The sequence below is a fragment of the Salvia miltiorrhiza genome, chromosome 6, assembly GCF_028751815.1.
Source record: "Salvia miltiorrhiza cultivar Shanhuang (shh) chromosome 6, IMPLAD_Smil_shh, whole genome shotgun sequence".
Classification (NCBI taxonomy): Eukaryota; Viridiplantae; Streptophyta; class Magnoliopsida; order Lamiales; family Lamiaceae; genus Salvia; species Salvia miltiorrhiza.
In genome coordinates, this window is record NC_080392.1 from 26,386,628 (window position 1) to 26,413,473 (window position 26,846).

Below are 26,846 nucleotides of genomic sequence, written 5' to 3' on the forward strand. Positions count from 1 at the left end.
TCCCCATTTGAAATCCAGCCCTAACCCCTAAGTAATCCCTCCCCCCCCCTCCCTGCAGCCGCCGCCCCCACTCCCAGTCCCCCCCACGCGGCGCTGTCCCGGCGGCAGGGGCTGGACGCCGCCTCCATCAGCAGCATCCCCATCGTGCTGCACCGGGAGTCCATGTCCGACGGCGAGTGCTGCATATGCCTTGGGATATTCGGCCGCGCTGCCGCCATTGGGATCTGCGCCGGATCTGCGCTCCCAGTCCCCCCCAGTCCCCCCCACACGGATCTGCGCCGGATCTGCGCTCCCAGTCCCCCCCACACGGATCTGCCCCCAGCTGCATATGACAAGGTCAAAGTGCTGCCACGCTGCCGCCATTGCTTCCACTCCGAGTGCGTCGATAGGTGGCTCACAACTCAGTCGAGTTGCCCGCTTTGCCAGTGGAGCTCCGACAACGCCTACGCCTTCTCTTCTTCTTCTTCTTCTTCTTTTTTTTTTTTTTAAATACAGATTTTCTATGATTTGTATGAATTTCTTGATTTGTATGAATTTCGGCTGAATTTGCTGCTTAGCTTCATTAGAATTTGCTGCTGCTTTGAATTGGGGAAATGGCTTGGTTTTCTGCTGTATTTCCTCATTTCGATTTTTTTTTAAAATCGGGTATTAGGGTACCCGAATACCCGACTCGGGTACCCGAGTCGGGTATTAGGGTACCCGATTTCAAATTCGGGGTCGGGGTCGGGTAGTAGATTTAGGGTATTTTCGGGTTCGGGTACCCGATTTTTTCGGGTAGGGTACCCGAACCCGACCCGATTCCCAGCCCTACTTATTTGGTTTCAGAAATAACATCTCCAGCGACCACTCATTCAATTTAGCGTCACCATAAATTTATTATTCATAATTAAAGTCGATCGGAAAATAAAGATGAAATTATTTATAAGATGCGAAAGAAATCCAAGAATTAAAAAATTTTATCTACCAAAATTAATTACTATATTTTTCTTGAACTTAACATCATTTTTCATTGGTTAAGAAAGCTGAGAGTGACAGAATGATACTGACGCCCGATCCGACACCCATCGGGTCAAAGCAACCCGGCAGAAATCCGTATTCTCGCTCATCCAAACCCGACCCACCCAACACCGCACCCCTCTCTCACTTTACACGTCATTCCCTCACCACTGCATATATACAGATAGTGGTTAATGGCTATACATACATTATATATTTGCAAGTTGCTGTAGTGTTGCTCTGCTCTCTCAGAAGCGATCGGAAGCCGGTGAGTCATCGGAAACATGTGATTTCTGTTACTATGAATCAATTGATTTCTGCTTTAATCTACTTTTTTGCGTGAGCTTATTTATCGTATTTTCTAATTTCATTCTGCTTTTCGATTCATCTTTGCTTTTGAATAAAGCTGGGTAACTTTTATGTGCATGGAAATCCGTGTGTCGAGAGATTTTTATATGAAGAATATTGCGTTATACATTAGGATGTATGTATGTAGCCATTCTTCTAAATTTTCTGGTGTCAGAGTAGGAAACTCAGAGATTGAATATTTTCTGGAGAAAGTTGTGGAAATTTATTCGTGGATTAGAATTTTCTCCCGAAATTAATTGTTCGATTTTCTAGTTCCAGCTTCAAGGTATTGAAGAAGAAGAAAAAAACCACCACAGCTCTGTTCTCGGAAAGAGAACAATTCTTCAAATAACAACATAGGTTAACGAGAAGAGGAGCATGAAACTGAGGTTCGTTTCTTAATTATTTATTTATTTATTCCAAATCTCTTGTTCTTTTAATTACAGAGAAATACGTTTTTAATTTTCGTTAGAGATACGCATGTATTATACTATATATCTACTATTTTTTGACTGACATATATATTGATAAAACCGTGGAACTATGCTGAAGGATTTTAGCTTTTAACTGATGCAGCCTAAAAAATGCGGAAAATGTCTTTAACTAATGCAGCCTAAAAGTAAAAAATGCGGAAAATGTTACCTAATATACCACTGTATTAATTAAAGTGATGAACTCGTATCAAATAGGTACTTAAAATTCTATTAGTATATGTATTATCTGTTTTTCCGTTTTTATTTTCTAGCCTTTTATTTTTATCAACTTACCAAATTTTGGACTCACTTGCCACGTCATTTCTTGATCAACCAGAAGTAGTAAAAACCTCAACATTTGAATTCGGTTGAGATCTTATTGTCCTGTTAATTTGAAGCAACATTTGCAATTATTTAATTTGTGTTTACTGTTCAAAATTCGGTTTTAAATACTTTGTGGGTTGGTAGGTTTTGCCGTTTTGCACATTTTGTTACCTTAGATCCTGATTTGTGGATTGTTTTCTTGATTTTACTAATATCTCTTGTTTTTTATTTAACTCATTTTCTTCCCTTTTGGTGAATCAAATTGATAAGATTTGAAGATTATTAAATATTCTTTCAATTCCACGTTTTCATAGAACAATTCTTATTAGATTAGTTCTTTGATTAGGTGTTGAAATTTATAATGTAAATTAAATTTATTTTCCGACGCTACATAGTAATAGTATAGATTATAGACAAATGGGCTGAAAATATGAATGGGCTAAAATTTTTCCTAACGATACACAAATGAGCTGAAAATTATAGATTCGTTATTGATTTATTAGAATCAACCAATTAGAAGGTCGTATATAAATATATAATATAATATTGAATTAGTTTCAATTAAGATTGCCTACAATTATGAATATTTTATAAACACATATAATTTTTAATTTTAAATACCATGAGTTAATTTTTTATATAAATTTATTCATCTTAAAATAAGGAGTAGTGGGTGAGATTAATAGGTTTAGGATTAGTGTAATAGATAGGTTTAGAATTAAGAAAGACATGTGCACTGGATTTTAATTAAAGAAATTATATAGAAGTTTTTTTTTTTTTGTTTTTGTTTTTGTAAATAGTAAGTGGGCATAAGGTTGATCATAATTTTTAAGACGTAGCAACGTAGTAATAAGGTTACAATTTTTAGGGATGGATGGAGTATTAAATTATGTAAATTTATGATTAGTGGTTGTCTTCACTAAAAAATGGTTAGTGACATTCCTCTAAGAATTAAAAGATTTAGTGACGATTAATTGAATATCATCTATTTTAAATTAAACTGATTTTGAATATTATTGATTCAATTTTAAAATTAATTTGAAATTGATTTCAAAATAAATATTATTTTTTTAATGTAGTATAGCTAGAGAAATAACATTGAACTATAGGTAAAACTTTGAGTTAAAATTAATGTTTTAATTTTTAATGTGGGTATTTCTTGCCTTTTGTTTATCAAAATGAGTATATCCTCGCTATTTTCACCTGAAATTAAAGTGTATAGTCATTAAAGATTAATTGCCCATAAATAGATCAATTATACTTAAATTTTAAATTTTTACCAATATTAAAAAATATATTAACCTTTTGTAATTCAATCCAAAACAGAATTCCAAAGAAAATCACCAATTATTAGAATCTTCTGAATGACTTTATAATTAACTTTTCACTTACATGTAAGGCAAAGTATTGCTAGAATTTTAATTCGCATGAAATTCCAAAAAGTTGAAAATTATGTATTTTTTTATCAATAAAATTTTGATTAAAAATCAAAATCTATATATAATACTTCCTCTGTCCATGAAATGTTGTCATAATTTACCATTTTGATCCGTCTATAAAAAATTGTCCTAATCTATATTTAAACTTTAGTACTTCCTCTGTCCCCCCAAACATCTTCCTAAGGAAGGTGACACTGGTTTTAATAAAAATTAGTTGTGTATTAGATGAGTGGAGAATGGATCTCACAAAAAATGAAGATTGTAAGAGTAACAGTGAGTGCAATTATTTTCAAAATTAGGTTAGGAAGATAGATGTTTTGGGGACAGACCAAAATAAAAAGAGATAAAGATATTTGAGAGACGGTGGGTCCCTTTCTCCACTCATTAACATGTGGGCTTCATTCTCCACTCACTAATTTAATTAATTTTTTCTACTTTTCTTTATTCGTGGACCCCTTTCACCATTCAATAAATAAACAAAATATTTTTTCTTAAAACTCGTGCTTCCCTCACTTAGGACAACATTTCGTAGACGGATGCTAGGAGTTTTTCACCTCCAAATTTTCTCTCTCATCTTAATTTTTCCCACCAAAATTTTCTCTCTTTTTTTCTATTTAATTCTTTTCTAAAAACTCATTAACTTCGATCATGAAAAATAAGGATGTTAAATTGAAGATTACGAGAAAATTATTAATTTGATGTAAAAGTTATTAAAAATAAATTTGAAACAAATAAGTTATGATTGTTTAAAATACCAAAATTAATCTTTGTTTCATCATTTATCTATAATGTTAAACATCATAGTCTTTTTTTCATTTTATTTTTGTTAGTTGGTGAAAAAATAAGTTTATATGATTGTTAATTTATAATTATTTTAAATCTAAATATTTTTAAATTAAAATAATTTTTAATGCAATAAGGAGAATGAATTTTGTATTAATTTTAATTTGAATTTGTAAATAAAAAATTACTTATATATCTAAAAATTAGCATTTAAATATTATTATATAGATTTATTTAATTGATTGTATTAAATTTTTATTTATTCACATAATCATATGTTTTGTTATATTTTTCTTTTATATTATTCATATTTTTCCTTATTTTTTTAATTTAGTTGGCTATTTAGATATGAACTTTTAATAATAATATAATTTGAAATTTAAAGAGCCCAAAATTGTTATATTAAACAATACTATTACTTTTGTTATATATTTAGTGTTATTTTCTCAAAATTCAACTAACTTCAATTTTTCGCTTTACAATCTTTAAGTTTAACTATTACTATACGTATTTAATTATTATTACACAATACTCATTAAATTTAATATTATACTCATTAAGATGATAATATTATTATACACTATTTTAAATTAAATATTAATATTTAAATTAACATAATTTTTTTTACCAATGAATCTAACTCATAAATAATGATATTTTAATATTTTTAAATAGTTTAAAAATTTAAAAATAATAAAATATATCACGGCCCATTTATCGCACGGGAGTGCCTACTAATGTAGATATAATTCATTCATTTGTAGTCAATTAACCCTTTCATTAACCCTAAGCCTGTTAACATGTCCTTATACGAGTAAACACCATTGAAAGTGTAACATTCATTTTTATTCATAACGTTCCATTTCTGCAGTTATATAAACCATACAATTCAATGTTTCTTCAGGTACATCAACTTGTGAGATAGAGCCACAACATAACATTGCACAAGTAACAGGTGAAGGTTGAACAGGAAGAAGCTATGGCAGGTGATCATCTTCTCTGTGTGTGTGTGTGTGTGTGTGTGTGTGTGTTAATGAATGAAACCACAGGGTGGGAGAAAGGCAAGAGGGACGCCATTTCTTTGAAGAAAGACCTCGACAACACGCTACAGCAGAAAACTGCTTCGGAAGAGAGAATAAGGCACTTGGATGCGGCGCTCAAGGAATGTATGCAGCAGCTACACTATGTGCGAGAAGATCAAGAGAGACGAATTCACGGAGCTGTGATCAAGACATCAGAAGAGTTTGAGAAGCAACGGACTGCTCTGAACGGGAAGCTAGCAGAAACTGGCAAGAGGATTGCTCGATTAGAATCCGAAAATTCCCAACTCCGTAATTCTCTATCATCAAAGGAAAAGACCATTCAAGACTTAAGCAAGTATACAACTCAGGTCGAAGCTGATCTGCATGCCCTTGTGCTGAGAGTAGATTCCTCTGAGAAAGAAAAGGCTTCGCTCAGCTACGAGTTTCGTGTTCTTGAGAAGGAACTTGACATTCGGAACGAGGAAACTGAATTCAATCGCCGCACAGCGGACATAGCTCAGAAGCAACACCAAGAGAGCATGAAGAAAGTTGCCAAACTAGAGTCCGAGTGTCAAAGGCTGCGTCTCCTTGTGCGCAGACGGTTGCCCGGCCCTGCAGCCTTGACAAAAATGAAGAATGAAGTCGAAATGCTCGGAAAGGATCAAGCTGGAACTAGAAGAAAAAGATCAAATTATTACATGATTAGTTCGGCCGACTTTCATGTTGATGATGCAGCAGCTGAGACAAGGATCAATCTTCTGACTGAGCAGCTTCTTAGAATGGAAGAACAGAACAGAAGTCTTCAGTATGCACTTAACAAGAAATCAAGCCAATCCCAGTTTTCCAGCAACACGTATGATCGTGCAGCGTCTAGGTCATCCCAGGGCGATGCACAAGATGGAGTGTTCAAGAAGGAGCAGTTACTGGCAGCACTGTCTGATTTGGGAAGTGATGACAAAGATAGCTGTGCAGAGTCTTGGGCACCAGAGCTTGAGCATTACAGAAATGAGAAGCAGTCGGGCACGCCATCGAACAGATACATGGAAACTCCAGAGATGAATCTCTTGAATGACTTTGCTGAGATGGAAAAGTTGGCCATAGTTAGTATTGATTATCCGGCCACAAGTTCCCATCATTCCTCTGAGGAAGGTAATGGCCCCTCTGGAGGGCATTTGTTGCCAATAGTTGCTAGTGAGATGGTTCCAGTTAATAGCAATGGATCAGAAGCTTTGGCTTCAGACCAGGATATTCAGTCTGAAACCACTTCAGCCGACAGATTTCCCAAGCGGCTGGATGACTTGCTGAAGATGCTTTTAGAGTACTGCAAAGCATTGAAAATAAGCCCTCGTGAAGTATTGGAGGATATGAAGGCTGCTTTGAAGCATAATAGCTCGGACTCTATGTATTTTAACAAAAAATGCAGTCGAAGCCATCTTGATGCAACAACACATTCCCCAAAAGTAAGCAGGCAAGCCTCAAATAAATCTTTCAACCTAGAACAAGCATCAGATACAGGAATTGCAAATGACATCTCAACTGCAAATGAGACTGATCGGAAATTGGAGAGTAATGTGAGCATACAGATAAGCAAGATTCTTGAGCTACTTGAAGGGATAAATATATTACCTCAAGATAATGGTGTGGCAGAGGATGATAAGCGTTTACCATACAAGAGTTTGACAACGGCAACAGGCTACATGGTCCGAGTGTTTCAATGGAAATCAGCTGAACTATCTGAAGTTCTGCAACAGATTTTCCAAACTTGCAATGAATTGCTGAATGGAAAAGCCAATCTGGAACAGTTTGTTCAGATTGTAGCTTCTACTTTGGACTGGGTGATGAACCACTGCTTTTCCCTTCAAGATGTTTCGAGCATGAAGGATGCAATGAGGAGTCGTCTGGAGTGGGATGAATCAAGGAGTGAAAGCGACTTTGATAGTGGAGTAAGCATCCAAAGAGAAGAGGCCAAAAAGTTGATTATCGAACCAGCAAATACAGATTTGTCAACTTCTGATTTTCAAGGGAGAGCTCAATCACCAATCTTCAAGGCTGAATCTTTCGAGAATCAACCCGAGAAGGAAGCTGCCCTGCAATCTATGGGAAATATTGGAGATCAAATCAAAAAAGGGAAGATGACAGAGGACCTGGAGACCAATTTCATGGACGGTAATCATGAACAGATAAACACTTGCGAAAAAATATCATGTCCGAAGACTGATCTGGAAGATAAGAGCAACTCTGTTGAGAGACGGGAAGAAACATGCAGTAACCAAGTGACGCGGCCAAAAAGGTACATTTTATTATAATCTTCTTTGTAAACGCATTTGAGCTTTCTTTTTCTTACTTTGCCCTTTCAGCAAGAGAAGCAACGGAGGTGAGGATGATGGAAAACCCTGTGAAAAGCAACTTCGAGATGTAAGTCTATGCCATCCATTGTTCAACATTCCCAAGTACAATTGATATGCAAAGATCTCAATTTTGGATCACTATAGACAGGTGTTGCAATTCAATCATATTCTTCTAGGAAACACAATTTCAAAAACCCCACAAGTCATTCAGGCATGCAGAAACATTTATAAGTATCTATGGTTCCACTATCATTAGCAACATATATAAAGAAACAGCTCTTGTAGAATCGGTAATCATCATTTATTCGTGTAATTCTGCTGCATATCATTCACAGTCTTGTACTTGAGATGAGCCACATTAACAAGATATTAATGAGAGGCTCATCCCAGATAAAAAAAAGGTACCAATAGTCTTAGAAGAGAATAACTTTGCACTAGATGTACCTCTCACGACTTTGAACTTCAGGAAATTTGTTTGTCTTAGTAGCTTAAAGAGTAAAAACAACCTGCGACTTCTTAACTTGTACTTACCTTTGGATTTGCCAGGATTGGGAGATTAGCGTAGCTTCTGAGAAATTGGCCGAGTGTCAAGAAACTATCATAAATCTCGGAAAGCAATTGAAGGCATTGGCTTTACCAAGGGATGCAGCTATGTTCGATACTGTTGTACATACACCTGCTGACTATGTAATTACCAGCACACCAACTACTACGAGAATCCTTAGCAAGCGATTGTCTCTACTAGATAACATGCTAGCAGAAGACAGTGATCAAATCGGTTCTTCTCCAACAACCACAGATCATATTCAAAATGGAAACAGCAATTCTACTGTGAGTACTAATGCTGCATCAGAGTCGTGGAGCAAGTTTATGGATCCCGATGGTATCAAAGGCGAGGTAAACATAAAAGCAAATGTTTCCATGGCTATTGTCCCTCGCAAGAAAAAAGAGGGAAGAAATTTTTTGAAGAAGTTGTTCATGTGGCAAAAGAAAGGTGACAGAAAGAAAACACTCTTCTCCTAATCTGCAATGTGACAATGGAGCTAAAAATGAAACTTCTATTCCTGTTGTATTATTCTTCCACAGACTATATAGAGGGTGAAGTCTTGACAAAGGCTTGAATATTTTTGTATATCTTGCTGTAAATTTAGCCACTAGACACATTGATTGAATATAAACAACTCAAAATAAAGATGAGAGTGAAGAGAGAAGTTTAAGAATACCCATATATCAGTGCTGCCACTGCTGGGAATTTTTGTGCAACTCTGTAGTAGAAACGCCGCTTGTGAATACAATATCTTGGTCTGCTGATAATTTATTATTTGTTGTACAACATAAATATAATAAGGGTTAATTATAGTTTGTGTCCTCAACGTTCAACGCTTTCTAAAAAAATGTCCCCAACTTACGTTTTCACTTCAAAAACCCTCAACTAAGGAAAAAGTTTGATTTATGTCCCGCCTTATAGAATCTGGCGACGGAATAATGAGTCAACTCGCCATAATATGCATAATTCAATATAAAATTGCAAAAAAAAGTCATAAAACCCTAAACCCTAAGAATCTGGCGAAGTGACTCATCATTTTGTCGTCAGGTTATGTAAGACGGGACATAAATCAAACTTTTTCCAATTTTGGGGGTTTCTGAAGTGAAAACGTAAGTTGAGAACATCTTTTGGAAAATGTTGAAAGTTTAGGACACAAATTATGATTAAGGCCATCTAATAATACTCACGGGAGAAAGAGCGAGATGCATGTGTGCAACGTAATGTGTTAGGAAATCAAAATCTGTAAGAGGCTCTTCAGAAACTTTTGGTCACTTTGGTTTACTTCAACAACTAGAGTACTTTTCTCAAGCATGTTTCACAGAATTGAGGAAAACTGGCTGACTGCCAGCTTAAAACTCGAAACATAAAATAAATGCCAAAATAGCTTAGATGTAGAAAACTAATCTCTGTAAAGAATAAAAGTGGCAATATCATCAAATGCAGCCTGCTTGTAACACTCAGCAACTCTCTCCACACATGCATCCCAGGTCCCTTCAACTGACGCTAAATCTAATAAGAAAGCAGCTTCGTCCAGTGCAATCTGGAAGTAGGTCGATTCTTCAACAAAAATTCCGTAGAAAACACCATTCAATAAAATCGGAGTTGCAAGACTCAATACCTGAGCAGGCTCCTTTCCCTTTTTCAAGTCCTCTTGCCTTCCCTCATCTGTCACCTTCTCTTTTATATACTCAATTTGCTCATCCTCCCATTGAGCTATATCAGCAACTTCCTAATGAGCATAACCAGAAAAGTGACATAAAATATGAGCTCGGAAACATGAAATACTAAATGACATGCAGAGAGTTTGATGACAGATACCTGATACTTGCAGCCGAGTGTCCACCACGGTGATTTCAGAGCACCCCTTGCGGCATCCTTGGCTTCTAAAGTTCGTCCAACTCTGTGTGAGAACAAAAGCGTACAATGAAATGAGTACACTGAAGGTCGGCAAAGCTTTATGTCATAATGTACTGTTAAGGAACAAAATTACAAACTTTAGCAGAACTTCGGCGTTAAACACAAAGGGCCGCCCGAATCCTGGAAAATGCTCCTTTTTAGTATAGAATTCCCCAGTCACCAAAGCTGAGACCTTACACCAGCATGTGTTGAGTATCACCAAAACATAATAAAAGCCAGTTCACGCAGAAATGCTGCTTTGTCAAAATTATCTTACATGGTCTCCTTTGTCGAAATGCTGCTTTACTTTGCGTTCGATTATGTCTGGAAACAAACCTACCTGGAAAGAATTATTGCTTTGTTAAATAAGCTACAATTTATATTGATTAAAGTCTCTCTTTCGGCTACCTTCTTCAAAAGATATGTCTCTAAGCTTGGAATCTGAGATGCGGCAAAATCACCCTTCTTATAAAAGTTATTTCCCGCATCAACTGAAGCATAAAATAACTCCTCATTTCTTTCCTGAGGGCTCTTTACATCTTCTTCCACTAAGATTCTCTTGATATACTGCTCAACCTGTTGAGAATGGCAAGATAGAGTTTGCATATTATGCTTTTTATGCAAACACAAACCAGCAAAAGATACAGTGAAACATTGCAACACAGAACTTCCTCAATTATATGTATCTCTAACATAACACATGAACATCCACAGGTTACTCACATTTTTAGCCAAAAGCCAAACCCCATATTCACGAACCTCTACTACTGGCATCTCCATCCTTGTATATTTGAAAGAGAGATTAATAATCAAAATAATAACATTGAGCTGTTTATAACAAATGGAGATTACCCAGTAGGAGCAGTTGGCCATCGCAATAATGCAGTTACAGAACCTATAATCAGCAAAATATGTTAAAATATTAAGAAAATTATTTTTTTCCATAAAAACCTCAAGTTTCCACATTGATGCACCTGAGTTATTTTTGGAGAGGGGAACAGCAAGTGGAAGCAAACCTTGCTTTGCCCCCGGAGAAATAATTTGCTCGCCTGTTATGGTGTAAGATTGAAAGAGATTATGGTGGTTAATGAAATCACAAAAATTTCAAAGACAACTGACACTATTTACTCTTACAAGCAGATGTGATCCCATCACATGCATTCAATAATCAAACATTCTACAAGATTCAGTCGTTCATTTAGCCACAGCCAAAAGCTAAGGTTTCTGTTCACATATAAACCACCAAGCAAGTTTCAATTGAGATTGAGAGCATCTCAGTTTGCTCCTGACATCCTCAAGAATGAAAATCCTTTTCACACTCGTGATTGTACAGTCAAAGAATATATCCATAGAGATAAAACATAAAGTCAATTGATCTCATCCATATAGAACTTAATGCTGTATTAACATTATGATGAATTGCATCGAGTAGATGGAGTCGAAGAAAGCTGGCTGAAACATCTGTAGTTTTAACTACCTCAAAGTCGAGTTAGCAATTTTATTAGTTATAGGTTTATGTTTTCCCAGTCACTAGCCTCTTAGGCTCTTAGCAGTTTTCCCTTTGTATATATTTCAGAATTTCACAGTCATAGCACAGCGAATTTGCAATAATTCAAATCAGAAATTCTTTTTCTACATTTCTTCTATCACGCTGCATGATCCTTAGCAATGTTCACAAGTTTCTAGATAATCAACTTAATGGTATAAATGAAAACCTGACGAACTCTACTTTCACTAATGATGCTCAAAGTTTTACCACAAGTACAACAATAGCACGTATACATTAATTCAGGGGTTCTACTCGACACCATACCGCCAAAACAAAGACGACAAGGACTAAGGACCAATCGAGATTGTCATTTAACCCAAGGCACAAAGAAAAAGATTCCAACTTGTACAACTCACTAAGGACCAAACAAAACCTTCCCAGACAATTAGTCAAACTTTCTAATCATGAAAATCCACTAGCAGCTTATGAAACTTCAACACCACCCATGATACACTGTCATTTCTGAAATTTCTTGCTATCCCTGATAGGCACTATCCATTCCGTTAACATATATAAGCGTGACCAATTCTACAATATATGTACATCTAGTTTAGTTCAACTGGTGTAGCTTCTCAAGCACACATTAAAGGCTCATTTGGATGGGAAGAAAGTAAAGTTTTTTTTTTTTTTGAGGGGGGGAAGAAAGTAAAGTTATCTATGAATATGATATCTTGGGTTCGGTAATAACCATGAAACTATCATGATTTCAGTTTCACTATCCAATTCAAATTATTGAAGTAAGACATGTAATAATTAAGTTATTACTAAGAAAAGTTTGTAATCAAGAATATATATGTTATTATAATAATAAGAAACCATTATTTACAAAAGTTTGCATTTGATTGAAAATGAAAATATAAAAGCAATGTAAGCAGCAGATGTCAAGTAAAATCAATCAATTCAAACTAATTATAGTCTTAAAAATAATTTGTAACAAGTATTTCTATTTAAAAAAATAAATCCTTTCTTGGCATCATCCTTGAAAGCAAACAAACTAACCAAATAGATCCGGATCACAAAAAGTTTCATTGCAACCATTTGCATTTTTGGAATATGTCAACAGTTTAATTTTGTAATAAATACAATACATATTTATCAATAACCATTTTAAGTATATAGCTATAGTAATGGTAATGAGGAGCAACCTAACCACTTTCTCAAAAATACAGAGAAAAAGTTATGATACACCTAAAATACAACAAAGTAAAGTACTATAATGTACAAGTAACAATTTTTTCAAAATCCAACTCTGGATTTGAATTACACGAATGAAACGAACGTTGAATTGCCAAAATTGAAAAGCCATTCAATTTGAAAATTTACAAAAGCTCGAATAATTTTGAAGTAAGAATAAATTTGAACAGCGCAATTCTATTTATAATCATGAATTAAAGCTAGTTAAAATATTTTCATATCTTAAGCTCGATGATCAAAAACTGCCAAAGATATAGTGATAACTGATAAGAACATACCTCTGACCTGAAGTATTCTAAGAAGCTGATTCAAATGCTCCGGCGGTTTTGCGGCGGCGACATCTTTTATGAACGAAGCATGGTCTGCATTTAGAAAGACACACGAGTGCGTGTAAAGTGCGCGGGAGCAGCCATAAATTGTGCTTTTTGAATAAAATTAGACGTACAGTTAATTAACATACCCGGAAAAGATGAGGAGTAGCAGCGAATGGTGGGGCAGCGATGGGAAAAGACAACTGCGGAGGCGCGTGGAACTCCGAACACCACTCCACCGCCCGCCTTCATATCTGTGAGTCTGGTTTTGTGGATGTTATATTTCATTTCATATTTGAATGGAAAAATGAGGAAATGTGGATTATCTCACGCCCCTAATTTCTCCCACACAAAATCTTGTGTACACCGGCTGCACCGTATACCCGGGTTGTACCCTGTTCAAATCTGAAATCCATGTCTGACCCGACCCGGAACAACTAATAAAAAATCCTACACTGTAGACGCAGATTCTTTCCTCACGGATCTCTTTCACAAAACACGAGCACACACAACGAATGTGGCAGCCCTAATTGTAACAATGAATGTGTTTGGTATATAGAGTGGAGAAGGAAATGCTTTTTTTATTTATATAATATGCTAATGTCATTTTTATTATAAATATATAGTATCATTTATAATAGTGTTAGTGTCATTTTTATATAGTGTCATTTGTAGAACAATATAGTGTTATTTTTGTAATGGCAAAATTCGTATTACCCATTTAAATAAATATTCGTAGTCCAAATAATCAACCCAGTCAAAAAATTGAGTTAATTCCAATTAATTTGTCCCATACGCCAAGTCATTAAAGCCCAATAGGCAGCGACTTAGAGGGAGAAGGCAAGTCAAGGAGACGATCCCGTAAATATCGGAACAACTAGGGTTTCACGGAGGTCCCAAAAAAACCCTAGTCGTCGAGATACCACAGTATATAAGAAAATTAACTAGGCCACTCGACCGATCCAATCATTCACGCTCTAGCACGATCTCTCCACCTTCTCTCCTCACTGGCATTACTCCGCTTCCACGCTCTCAATCCAGGAGATCCCGGCAACCAGTTGATCCAGGACGCCTCGGCGACCCTGGCTGATTGCTGAACGATTCTCTACTCCACCAACCTGATCGATCCGATCTAGTCGTTTTATTCAATATATTTCAATTCTTTTCGATACGATTTCTTATACTGTTATTGACTTGAGCGTCGGAGGCCCTTCCATCAACACCCCCACCAGTGTTCCTAGAAGGGCTCTAACGTGTTTGTGGTTTCAGGTTGCTAGTGCCCACCGTCCAGGACGACCCCGACGTCCTTATCCGTAGTTGTTGGACGTACCCCCAACAATTTTTATAGCATAATAGTTTCATTTATATAGCTGAAATATAAATTTTATTGAAGAAAAACAAAAGCCCTTGAGAGCACAGACGCAAACAAGGAAGGTCCGGAAAAACCAAAATAAGAAAAAGACAAAAAACCCAAGCGTAAGGAAAAGGAAAACAACAAGAACGAACAAAAGACGGGACCGCAGGCGCCAGAGGAGTCGAGGTGCCAGAGGAGACAAGGCGCCATAGGAGTCGAGGCGCCAGAGGAATCAAGGCGCCAGAGGAGTCAAGGCGCCAGAAGAGACGAGGTGCCAGAGGAGTCAAGGCGCCAGAGGGGTCAAGGCGCCAGAGGAGTCGCGGCGCCAGAAGAGTCGAGGCGCCAGAGGAGTCGAGGCGCCAGAGGAGACAAGGCGCCAGAGGAATCGAGGCGTCAGAGGAGTCGAGGCGCCAGAGGAATCAAGGCGCCAGAGGAATCGAGGCGCCAAAGAAGTCAAGGCGCCAGAGGAGTCAAGGCGCCAGAGGAGTCAAGGCGCCAGAGAAGTCAAGGCACCAGAGGAGTCAAGGCGTCAAAGTAGAGAAGTCGCTCCAGAGCGGCGAAGTCGCTCCTGAGCAGAGAAGTCGCTCCAGAAGAGGTCAAGCGCCAGAGAGATCGAGCGCCAGAGAGATGAAGCGCTAGAGAGACCAAGCGCCAGAGAGAAAGCAAAAGCAACGCCTGAGACAGCAGGGGCATTGACATGAGTGCGAGCCAGCAAGACTAAGAGAAGAATTGATCGTCCTCGTAGAAGAAATCTTCGTCGTCCAGCATATCTCCCCATCTCTTAGAAACCACAGCCGACATAGCTCGAGCTGCGTCTGAAGCGGCGCCCTTATTCCTGAGCCGACTTTTGATACTGTCAATCGGATTCGGTGGATCTTGCGGACGTTCCATCCCCTTTTTAGGTCGACCCGGTCGACGCTTAGGGTTGTCAACGAGCATTTGCATCCCCTGACTAACCTGCTCCTCTAATTTGCTAATACGACTAGCCAACTCCTCCTGATTAGAATGTGTAGGCTCAATGACCAACCGAGATGCAGAATCATCTACCATGTCCATGGACGGAACCACGGCAGATTGTATTATGACCTCCTTATGCTGCCCAAACTTCGCAACGTCCTGCAGCGTAAAACCCTCAGACCCGGCCGTGTCTTCCCTCTGTGGTCGCGGTGCCGAGCTTGCGGCCTCGCGATCGTCTGCAATGATCTCCTCATCCACGGATCTGTCAGAATCCTCCATAACAACCGAGTCCTCCTTGCAAGCTGGAGCATCCGAATTCTGAACCGGCGAATCCTCTTTACGTGCTGCCATATTGTCTTCATTCTCTAACTCCATACCCTCCAGCACCTCAAAACTATTTCTGTTTTCCACAGAATTCTTCCCAACAGTAACTTCACGTCTGGGCGAAGACTCCTCATGATTATCCAGCTTCGCAGCACAAGGCACTGCAATCGCGTGCTGTCGAGAACGGCTCCTAATTTTCTTCCATTGTCGAAATCTATTACTATGCTTCCTGCCCCGCAAACTATTATCTTGTACTTTCTGTTTAGTCGGAGAGGCAGGCTCTATGCCCGATTTCCTGCAGTCATAAGTGGCATGGCCAATCGCAGAACAAAGACTACAGAAGTATGGCAAATTCTCATATCCAAACTCAATTTCATGAATATCATCATCACATTTAACATCAATAAACTCAGGAATTTCCAGGGCCATATTCATCTCAACTAACACCCTAGCAAAATAACCAACTGAAGCCCTAGCAGACATGCCATCAACGAGAATAGGAGTTCCAACATGCCTAGCTATACCAGAGAGGACTTCAGGATGCCAAAACTCATGCGGGAGATTAAAGATTCGGACCCAAACCTGAGCAGTAGAAGAAACAATCTTGTTCGGATTGAAGTTTGGAGTCCAAGCCTGAAGGAAAAGAATCCCCACACGAAGACGCCAAGCAGATTTCGCGAAAGCCAAAGCATAGTCTTCCGGTGACGAGAACTTCAACGTGAAATATCCCTTGCCTAGAGGGATAACCTGCCACGGGGACGACGTTTTCCAGAGGATAGATAGCTCAGTAAAAAGATCCGCCGCAAATCTTGGTGAATCGCATTTGCGAAGGAAAACCCTCCCATGAATAGCATGCTGAAAGGATTTGATTTTCCGTTGACGGAAAGCCGAGGAAATAGAAAGGCACGACCTATCGTCCACCATTTTGGGTTTCAGAACCGCAAAATCATGAGCCGGGACGTCTGCGGGACGTCCCGAAGATTGCCTAAGAGACTCGGCAAACGATTTCACGGGAGGAGTACCGGACGGAACATCTCCTCCCCGGCCTAACTCCAAAAGTAAAGGTTGCTGCTCCGGCTGCCCCGATCGAAGAACACCCAAAACTGGTGTCGAGGCACCTGCTGCGACAGACACGGAAGGAGGGAGCACCGGAACCCTAATCTCCACCGAGGGCGCTGAAGCCACTGTGAGTGGCGCTGCCAGGCTCACGGAAGAAACCCTAGTTGCTGCCTTGAAGATATCGGACTCGGGAACTTCCGGGAACAGAGAGCAATCCCGGGAGAAGTTGAAGCCAAACGGCAAAGCGCCGCCGGAAGAGGGATCCGCGAGAGAAGACGGGATCGACGGCTGGAGGGAAACCCTAGGTAGAACATTGGTGTGTAAAGGAGGAAAATCAGAGGAAGTGAGGATCGTCATGACGCCGGCCGGAAAAAACCAACCGGCCGGCCAGAACCACCTACGGAAGAACCTCCTATGCGGCGGCGGCGGTTAGGTGTGAGGAAATAATGGAGTGAAGTTTCATTTATATAGTGTTATTTGTAAAATAGAATAGTGTTGGTGTTATTTATATAATATAATAGTGTTAGTTTCATTTTCATATAGTGTCATTTGTAGAACTATATAACGTTATTTTTATAACAAGTATATAGTGTCATTTATGATAGTGTTAGTGTCATTTTCATACAATGTCATTTGTAGAACTATATAGTATTAGTGTCATTTGTATAACAGTTCTTTATAATAGTGTTAGTGTCATTTCTATATAAAGTTATTTGTAGAACACGATAGTATTATTTATATAACATGATAGTGTTAGTATGATTTACATATAGTGTTAGTGTCATTTGTAAACATAAAAGTGTTCTTTAGAATAGTTTTAGTGTCATTTCCATATAGTAACATTTGTAGAAAATAATAGTGTTATTTATATAACATGATAGTGTCATTTTTATAAATTAATAGTGTTATTTTTATAACAAGTACTTATAATAGTGTTAGTGTCATTTCCATAATAGTGTCATTTATATAACATGATAGTGTCGTTTTCATATAGTGTCATTTGTAGCACATAATAGTGTCATTTTCATAGTGTTATTTATAGAAAAAATAGTGTCATTTATATAACATGATAGTGTCATTTCATTATATAGTGTAATTTGTAGAACAATATATATATTATTATTTTTATAACATGATAGTGTCATTTATAAAAGGAAAAATTGCACCTAAATACACAAACTTTGCCAAAAATCCATATTTGACGCGAAGTTAGGATTTTATATTTTAATACACCAACTTTCGTTGTTGTCCAAATTTGACACAACTTAATTCTTAAAAATTCAAAAAACAACCCCATTTTGTAAATAATTATACAAAGACCCACTTATGTTATAGTTTGAGACATTTAAACCAAAACAAGATATTTCCTTATGATGTTTTCTTTTAAACCATTTTAGGCGCGGATCAAAGATTAAAAGAAAACATCATAAGGAAATATCTTGTTTTGGTTTAAATGTCCCAAATAATAACATAAGTGGGTCTTTGACTCTTTGTATAATTATTTACAAAAAGGGGTTGTTTTTTGAATTTTTAATAATTAAGTCGTGTCAAATTTGGACAACAACGAAAGTTGGTGTATTAAAATGTAAAATCCTAACTTCGCGTCAAATATGAATTTTTGGCAAAGTTTGTGTATTTTCACGCAATTATCCCTTTATAAAATAGAATAGTGTTGATGTTATTTATATAAGATAATAGTGTCATTTATGATAGTGTTAGTGTCATTTTCAAACAGTGTCATTCGTAGAACCATATAGTGCTAGTGTCATTTGTAGAACAGAAAAGTGTTCTTTATAATAGTGTTAGTGTCATTTCTATATAGTGTTATTTGTAGAATACGATAGTATATTTATATAACATGATAGTGTTAGTGTCATTTGTAAAACATAAAAGTGTTCTTTATAATAGTGTTAGTGTCATTTTCATATAGTATTGGTGTCATTTGTGGAACATAAAAGGGTTCTTTATAATAGTGTTAGTGTCATTTTCATATAGTGTTAGTGTCATTTATAGAACATAAAAGTGTTATTTATAATAGTATTAGTGTTATTTCTATATAATGTTATTTGTAGAACACGATAGTATTATTTATATAAAATGATAGTGTCAGTGTCATTTCCATGTAGTGTTAATATCATTTGTAGAACATAAAAATGTTCTTTATAATAGTGTTAGTGTCATTTCCATATAGTGTTAGTGTTATCTGTAGAACATAAAAGTGTTCTTTATAATAGTGTTTTTTTTTTTGAGATGATCTTTATAATAGTGTTTGTGTCATCTATATAATGTTTTTTGTAGAACACAATAGTATTTATATAACATGATGGTGTTAGTGTCATTTTCTTATAGTGTTAGTGTCATTTGTAAAACATAAAAGTTTTCTTTATAATAGTGTTAGTGTCATTTCCATATAGTGTTATTTGTAAAACTATATAGTGTTATTTATATAATATGATAGTGTCATTTAAATATTAATGTGATATCATTTATTAATACATATATTATTAGTTACTAAGAAAAATATTGTCTTTTAAATATATTAAAAGTGCTATTTACTAATAAAAATAGTGTTATTTAGATATAGTAAAAGTGTGATTTAATAATAAAAATAGTGCCATTTAGCGAAATTAAAAATTTCATTTAAATACAAATATAGTATCATTCATTGAGGGAAATCTTATTATAGCGCTCTTTCATAAAAACATAAGTTTATAGCCCTAGTTTATAATAGATAAGTTATATAGCCATTTTAATTTTAAAAGACTATAACACCCTTTGACTTTTTTGTACTCGATGGCCCCATCGAGTACACGATGGCGTCATCGTGTACACCATCGAGTACTCGTGGTGTTATCGTGTACACCATCGAGTACTTCGATTACTCGATAGTGTTGTAGAAAATCTTCATTTTTTTCATTACTCGATAGTATACACGATGGTGCCATCGAGTACACCATCGAGTACTCGAAGTTTCAAAAAAGTCAAAGGGTGTTATAGTCTTTTAAGTCTAAAATGGTTATATAACTTATCTATTATAAACTAGGGCTATAAAACTTATGTTTTTAACAAAAATGGCTATATGTGATAATTCCCACCATTGATTAATGCATATAGTGTAATTTAATAAGAAAAGTAGTGTTATTTATTAAAAAGAAAAAAAAATTAAAATAAAAAATACAATTAAAAAAGAAAAAAATAAGGAAAAAAGGTACAAGAAAATAACGAAAAAGAAAAAAGAAAAAAGAAGAAAAAAAACGAAAACAAAAGAAGAAGAAAATGCAAGAAAAAGAAAACAACGAAAGGGAAAAAAATTCGCCAGAAAAAAGAAAGAAAAAAAATCGAAAAGAAACCAAAAAAAAAAAGAAAAAAAAATGAAAAGAAAGTGAATTAGTTGAAAGCATGAAAGAACAAAAAAAACACAGCTATAATGAGAATCAAACCCGCGACCTCCATCTTTAATGCGCGGGTTCGCACCAATTGCGCTACATATGCAGATGTTAAAATGTGCGAAAATTTGATATATATCATGATTTGAACCGGGTCAGATTTGACCCAGGTATACTGTACATCTGGGTGTACACAAGATCACCTCTTTCTCCAAATATACATTCTATTTTCTGTTGACCATTTAAGTGTGCACAAAAGCTCCTGTGAAACCGATTTTTAAAAAAAACCACATTCATAATGACACTATTTTAACATACAAATGAAGTAGTGTCATTGTGAAGGTGGTTTTTTTTTTAAAAAGATCGGTTTCACAGGAGACCACCTCTTAAATGTGTGTGAATATGTTTTTATTTTCTATTTAGTAATTTATTTCTTAATGCTTGTATCCCACATTTAATAGTTCGTACTCCGTAATTATTTTTATTTTTATTTAGGTTTAATGACCGCAAAATACATGAACTTCGAATTTGCATTTTGCACAGGATATTAAAAAATAGCTCCATAATACATTAACTTTTGAGAAAATTAAAATGTGTACATGCATTGACCAATACATAAATCGTAGGTAACGTGTCTCCCGGATTTGCAGACGTGGACGCACCGACGATCAAGTAAAACAACGTCGTTTTACATGTATTTTCTTACGCCCAAAGGGCCTGTTTGATCGGAAGGTCATGTTTTGGCTGTATTAAGAAGCCCAATTTAAATATAACATGAAATGGATCGTGGTTGTCTTATCAATTTTTTGACAACATAAGTAAAAAACCGTGAACCTAGGAATTCAGTGTGTTGGGGTCCCGGAAGGTTGACTGAACAGGTGTATGGGGAGGGGGGGAATACACATGTAGGCTATTTTTTCGCATAACAAAACAAACTAACCAAATTTCAGTTAGAAAATTGGTCCAAGACTTATATTGAATTGACTCTAGTAAATTGACATCAGTCGAGCATTGAGCTTAACTGATATCCAAGAAAAGCTTCAGTCTAGAGTTTGTAAACAGAGTAGAGTTATTGATCTCACTGACTATCAGTTGAATAATCAGTCAGACTAATAACTCAGCAGCAGAAATTTAAGCTTAATGCGAATAGCCTTAAAAAAGGTTTGTCACTTATAAAATCCTTAATTACACTTTTCAGTTAAGCCAGTTCAGTTGAAAACAGATTTAACACAGATAAATGAATAACTGAAAGCAGATAAAGAACACAGGGATTTTTACGTGGTTCGGAAACAACATTCCTACTCCACGGCCAGATGATTAGTCTGACAAACACTCTGGGCTAATGCATATAGGTGCACAGCAAACCTACCAACACCCTGGGTTAGATTTCTCGCTCACTCTTAGCACGCTTAGCACACTCGTGCCCTATCAGCGCTTCGCTAAAATTTCTGGAGTCAGAACCCTGGTCTGAACTCCCCCTTGGCTTGTTGGTTCCAAGAAACCGACTCAAATACTCTTTTCGCTTAGTTGAAAAGGGGTTTGGACTCTTCCAACTAAGACTACTGAGAACAGGCTCTCAAGTAAACTAATCTAGGCTTAAGATAAAATAAGAATTGCTTAGTTTTCTAAGAGAGTTTAGGTAATCAGTTAGACTGATTTTACAACGTTTGAGTACTCTTTTCTTTGATTCAAAGTTCTATCTATGAAGTTGCTGGCTCGCGAATTTGGCAGAGCTTCAGCGTATGTATTCGAATCGGTGAAGATTGTAGGCGTTCCTCAAGCTCTATTTATAGGCGAAGTCTTGAATAGATCCGTTGGAGAGATGGTCTTTAGGATTTCTGCCGTTGTGAGAGAATGTCACTTCTTGTGCTGAGGTGGCAATGTTCAGATACTCCATGTAGCAAATATTTGAATTGTCTTGTCCTTGGAGTATGGCGCTTCTGAAGGAACCATATTTTGACATATGATTTGCGTGTCCGTGATCCATTTCGGATATCAAACGAATACATACAAAAACCATGTGCCTATAGCAAGAGGATAGAATCTTACTTGCAAATCTGGCAATGATCGACTCCAGTGTTGATCTTCCAACTTTTTCCCACGGCAAGACTTGACGTTGGGTGGCAACGATCTTCAAGTCCTCTCATTTTTCCTAGGGAAACGCGCCGCCTCACTTCTCTGTGCTCTCACAGATTTCTCTCTATTTTATCTCACGTAATGTCACAAGTAATTAGAATTAGGGTTGTACCTATTATTTATACTGGGTATTAAAACCCTAAATAATAAGCCCATCATTTAATTAAACTAAAACAAAGCCCAAAGGCTTAAGTGAGAAATAGATGGACAGACGCCCCATATGGAGTGAAGCCTTTATTGGGCCAAGCGGGGATCTACTAGCTTGAATAAAGTTTGGCCTCCCAGTGCTCGATTTTCCTATTCAGCCCAGAATAAAATCGAGACACAAGTATTAATTTATTCCACTAGAAAATTAATACTGAATTACCTCTTTATTCTTTAGGTGAGTCGGGGCTAGTATTAGACTTAATTAATCCCCGTGTTTAAGATATCCAATATCCATTAATTAATTAATTCCTCCGACGATCAATTAATTAATTAATTAGTCATTTAATTATAAACGACATTTCGAGTGCTACCACTTAAACTTATTATCGTATCGGAACTAATTCCACCTGCAGGGTTTAATACGATAAACTTATTAAGTTCCTCGAGAGGATATTATCATCCTGTTATTAGCAGGACACGGATCCTTATTGCAATATAATCGCATGTCAAATAATAATTGATATCACCCAAAGTATCGAGTATATTGAGCTTCAAGAGAACTCTCACCCATGATAAATCAAAGCAATAGTCAATCTATTATTCACACCGATTAATCCAACTAAGGTTAATACTATTTAAGTCGTCGAGATCTTGATTCTTAATTAGTCAGAATATAAGAATTCATCTCACTGTGATCCTGTTCAATACACGAAGGTACTAGCATAAATAAATAGCCAAGACAAACTATTTATCCATTTATGCTACAATCTAAACCAGCAACTCGTCCATAGTTGCCTCGATTGTGAACTCAATTTATATCTCAACTTTTTCCAATTATATGATCTTCTGTGATCTACAACACACCATATAATTTATAGTATGAGATAAATTGGACTATAATAGGATTATGCAATAACAATATTTCAGATAGAAGAATCACAGTGAACTAAGGAATCAATGTATACAAGCATAAAGTCTTGCTTTCAGTATACAACCCTTCAACTTCTGCATCTTTGTACGTAAAGGGAAGCTCTGGTACTAGCAAGGACGATCTTCAAATTTTCGGTATTTAATGTTGTTATACTGCTGAAATGGAAATTTTATTGAAAAAATGAAGTTTGGAAAAAACCTTGAAAGTACAGGCGCAAACAAGGAGTTGAGCCTAAAAAAAGAAAGCCCAAAAAAAGGGGAAAAAAAACAACTAAACCCTCGCAAAAAGGGAGCAAACAACGCAAAGAGAAAGCAGCAACCAAAACAACGCAAGGAAGAGCAAGCCACCCTTTCGGCCAAGGCTGCGCAGAGCAGATCAGCAGAGCTAGAGCAGCAGAGACAGAGCAGACTATACCAGAGCAACAGAGCCAGAGCAGACTACACCAGATCAACAGAGCCAGAGCAGATAACACCAGAGCTGCAGAGCCAGAGCAGACCTCGCTAAGGCAGCAAACACCAGAGCAGCCAACACCAGTTCCCAGAGCCAGAGCAGACCAGCATCAGCTCGGCAGATCCAAAGCAGACCAGCGTCAGCTTGGAAGATCCAGAGCATACTAGAACGGAGTGATGCAGTCCAGAGCAGAGCTCCGGATACAGAGCAGAGCCGAGCTTCAGAGGCAGCACAGAGCAGAGACCCGGTACATGTTCCCATTGGTCCGGTGACGAGGGCTAGAGCCAAGATGTTCAAGGCTAACTTAATGGCTTTGGTGGAAGAAATCTGGAAGCAAGAGCTGAGAAAACCAATTGGAGAAGGGCCGCCAGAGCAGAGTTCAAGACTGATAAATCTTGTTACCTACAGAGCAGAGCACACTGGCAGAGCAGACTTGGAAAGCAGAGCAGACCTGCAGAGCAGCAGAGCAGACCTGCAGAGCATAGCAAACCTGCAGAGCAGAGCAGATCTGCAGAACAGAGCTGAAGTTCAGAGCTGAAGTTCAGAGCTGAAGTGCAGAGCTGAACAGAGCTGAAGTTCAGAGCTGAAGTGCAGAGCTGAAGTGCAGAGCTGAAGTTCAGAGCTGGAGTTTCAGAGCAGGAGTTTCAGAGCTGCAAGTTCCAGAGCGGGCGTTTTCTTTCAGAGCTGATGCATTCCAGCTCTGCAGTTTACAGAGCTGGATTTCTCGCTAGGGTTATTTTAGCTTGCTGAGCAAGTTTCTTTGTTTCTTTTGTTTACGATTGTTTCCTTCTTTTAGTTAGGTTTCCTGTTACCTATAAATAGGGTTGCTATGAGATGGACGAAAGTTAGTTAATTTTAATATATCAAATAATGAGTTATTCTCTCTCAAGTTTCGAATTCTTCTTGATTATTCCAAAACAAGAATTCAACCTATCGGCGAATCGACGAGTTCATCATCCCTCGTCGTGTGTCATTCAACGTCTTCGAGTTGCTGCACCAATCACATCGTTGGGGTTTAAGGATCCGTTCTCTAAATAACTTCGTAGATTAGGTCAGGGGTTTTGGGACAAATTTCCATACTTTATCTTGTTTCCGTTTGGTTGTTCAATCTTCCGTGCGTGTGTTCTGTACAGTCCGGTGAAGTTCGTGTTGTTACCAGCGAGGATCATATCACGAAGGGACACAAGAACCTGCAAACCAAGCAAGACTAAGAGAACATAAGATCGTCCTCGTCAAAAGATTCTTCGTCATCCAGCATATCTCCTCATTTTTTAGAAACCATAGCCGACATAGCTCGAGCTGCGTCTGAAGAAGAAGAGTGAACCACAAAATTTTGCATAATCACTTCTCCAGACTGAGCATTGTGCACTTTATTCAAGAACTCCACCGGCGACGGCGTGTCAAGAACGGCGCCCTTATTCATAACCCACATGCTTGGACCCTCTACATTACTGAGCCGACTTTTTATACTGTCATTCGGTGGAGCTTGCGGATAGTCCATATCCTTTTTAGGTCGACTCGGTCAACGCTTAGGATCATCAACGAGTATTTGCATCCCCTGACTAACCTGCTCCTCTAACCTGCTAATGCGACTAGCCAACTCCTCCTGAGCAGATTGTGTGGGCTCAAAGACCAACCGAGATGCCGAATCATCTGCCATATCCGTGGACGGAACCACGGCAGACTGAATTATGACCTCCTTATGCTGCTCGAACTTCGCAGTGGCCTGCAGCGGAGAACCCTTAGACCCAGCCGCGTCCTTTCTACGCGCTGCCGGCCTTGCTGCCTAGCTATCGTCTGCAATGATCTCCTCATCCACGGAGCTGTCAGAATACTCCATAACAGCCGTGTCCTCCGTGCTAGCTTGAGCATCCGAGCTAGCTTCAATGGGCCAATCGAGAACAAAATTCTGAACCGGTCTCATTAAGGACTCCAGTAAATCTGGTCCCGAAACTGAGTCATCTCTACGCGTTGCTGTATTGCGGCATGTCTGATACTCTTTACTTTAGTCCGACGGAGAATCTCGACTGGTACTTGATTTAAACTTCAGTTTGATGATGGCATGTAATGCTTGAGTGTCTCTGACTGGTGACTGATGACTTTCAGTCAAGGTGCGTCCTTCGGAGGCCGTTCAATATGCTTCAGTAAAACTGCCTTCAGTATTCGGTCTTCAATCAGCTGATCTTCAATCTTTGCCGCTTCAGTCAAAATTAGTGAGGACTAAAACACTTAAGTCCATAAGAGAACTATAAGAAAGAGAAGCTCTCTAATTGTTTTGGTATCATCAAAATCAGGAGGTTGGATATCTTTTTGTGTCCCAACAATTTTCACCTTTTGATTATGCCAAAACCTTACAAGTAGTCCTAAGGCAAGCGATGATAGAGAAGTAGAATACTAGATGAAGTGACTGAAGTTATCCCTAAACAAAATATCCTATCATTTTGCAAGGTAAGTGGAATCGACTGAAAAATAGAAATTGAGCAGAACAAAACAGTAGATAAGAGGTAATCATGTCAAAGAAATAGATTGGAGCCTAGACAACAACGAATTGTCATCAGGATGGGATCAGAAGACATGATGATTTCATTGCTCAAGAAACTGACGAGACATTAGTTAGGATACATAAACTGAGACCAGATACAAGAAGATTATGACAAGAGATCTAGCTAGGGCTTCTAACCGTAAATCCTGAACACGGTCAGGGTGACATGGCTGATGTGTTAGGTCCTGAGGGTCTCGAATAGGTGTATGGGGGGGAATACACCTATGGGCTATTTTTGAACAATCCTCAATCAGAGGGATCTCGGTCAGAGATCAAAATGAAACTTTGCATGCAAACAAAGACACCTATTTTACTGAAAACAGTTTTGAC

The 26,846-nt window shown here is 37.6% G+C and overlaps 2 protein-coding genes across 4 annotated transcripts; one reads left to right on the plus strand and one right to left on the minus strand.

Annotated features, from left to right (window-relative positions):
• The first annotated feature begins 1,184 nt into the window (after positions 1–1,184).
• LOC130987548 (filament-like plant protein 7) lies at positions 1,185–8,961 on the plus strand. 3 transcript variants are annotated; one of them, XM_057911106.1, is made up of 6 exons: positions 1,185–1,264; positions 1,618–1,733; positions 5,268–5,349; positions 5,413–7,675; positions 7,743–7,800; positions 8,280–8,961. In XM_057911106.1, exons 3-6 carry the CDS (start codon positions 5,343–5,345, stop codon positions 8,754–8,756), a joined length of 2,805 nt encoding a protein of 934 aa, XP_057767089.1. In that variant the 5' UTR covers positions 1,185–1,264; positions 1,618–1,733; positions 5,268–5,342; the 3' UTR covers positions 8,757–8,961. The 3 variants fall into 3 exon arrangements, with proteins under 3 accessions (XP_057767089.1, XP_057767090.1, XP_057767091.1); XM_057911107.1 differs by having other exon boundaries at positions 1,624–1,733; XM_057911108.1 differs by having other exon boundaries at positions 1,187–1,264; positions 1,624–1,733; positions 5,244–5,349.
• A 572-nt stretch (positions 8,962–9,533) lies between these two features.
• LOC130987550 (protein IN CHLOROPLAST ATPASE BIOGENESIS, chloroplastic-like) lies at positions 9,534–13,747 on the minus strand. The gene is made up of 11 exons (XM_057911109.1): positions 13,380–13,747; positions 13,198–13,281; positions 11,151–11,225; positions 11,029–11,071; positions 10,900–10,957; positions 10,585–10,752; positions 10,454–10,516; positions 10,275–10,369; positions 10,099–10,180; positions 9,899–10,009; positions 9,534–9,820 (listed from the first exon to the last, which is right to left on the minus strand). The coding sequence occupies exons 1-11, from the start codon at positions 13,516–13,518 to the stop codon at positions 9,680–9,682; spliced, it is 1,059 nt and encodes a 352-aa protein (XP_057767092.1). The 5' UTR covers positions 13,519–13,747; the 3' UTR covers positions 9,534–9,679.
• Positions 13,748–26,846: the final 13,099 nt, after the last annotated feature.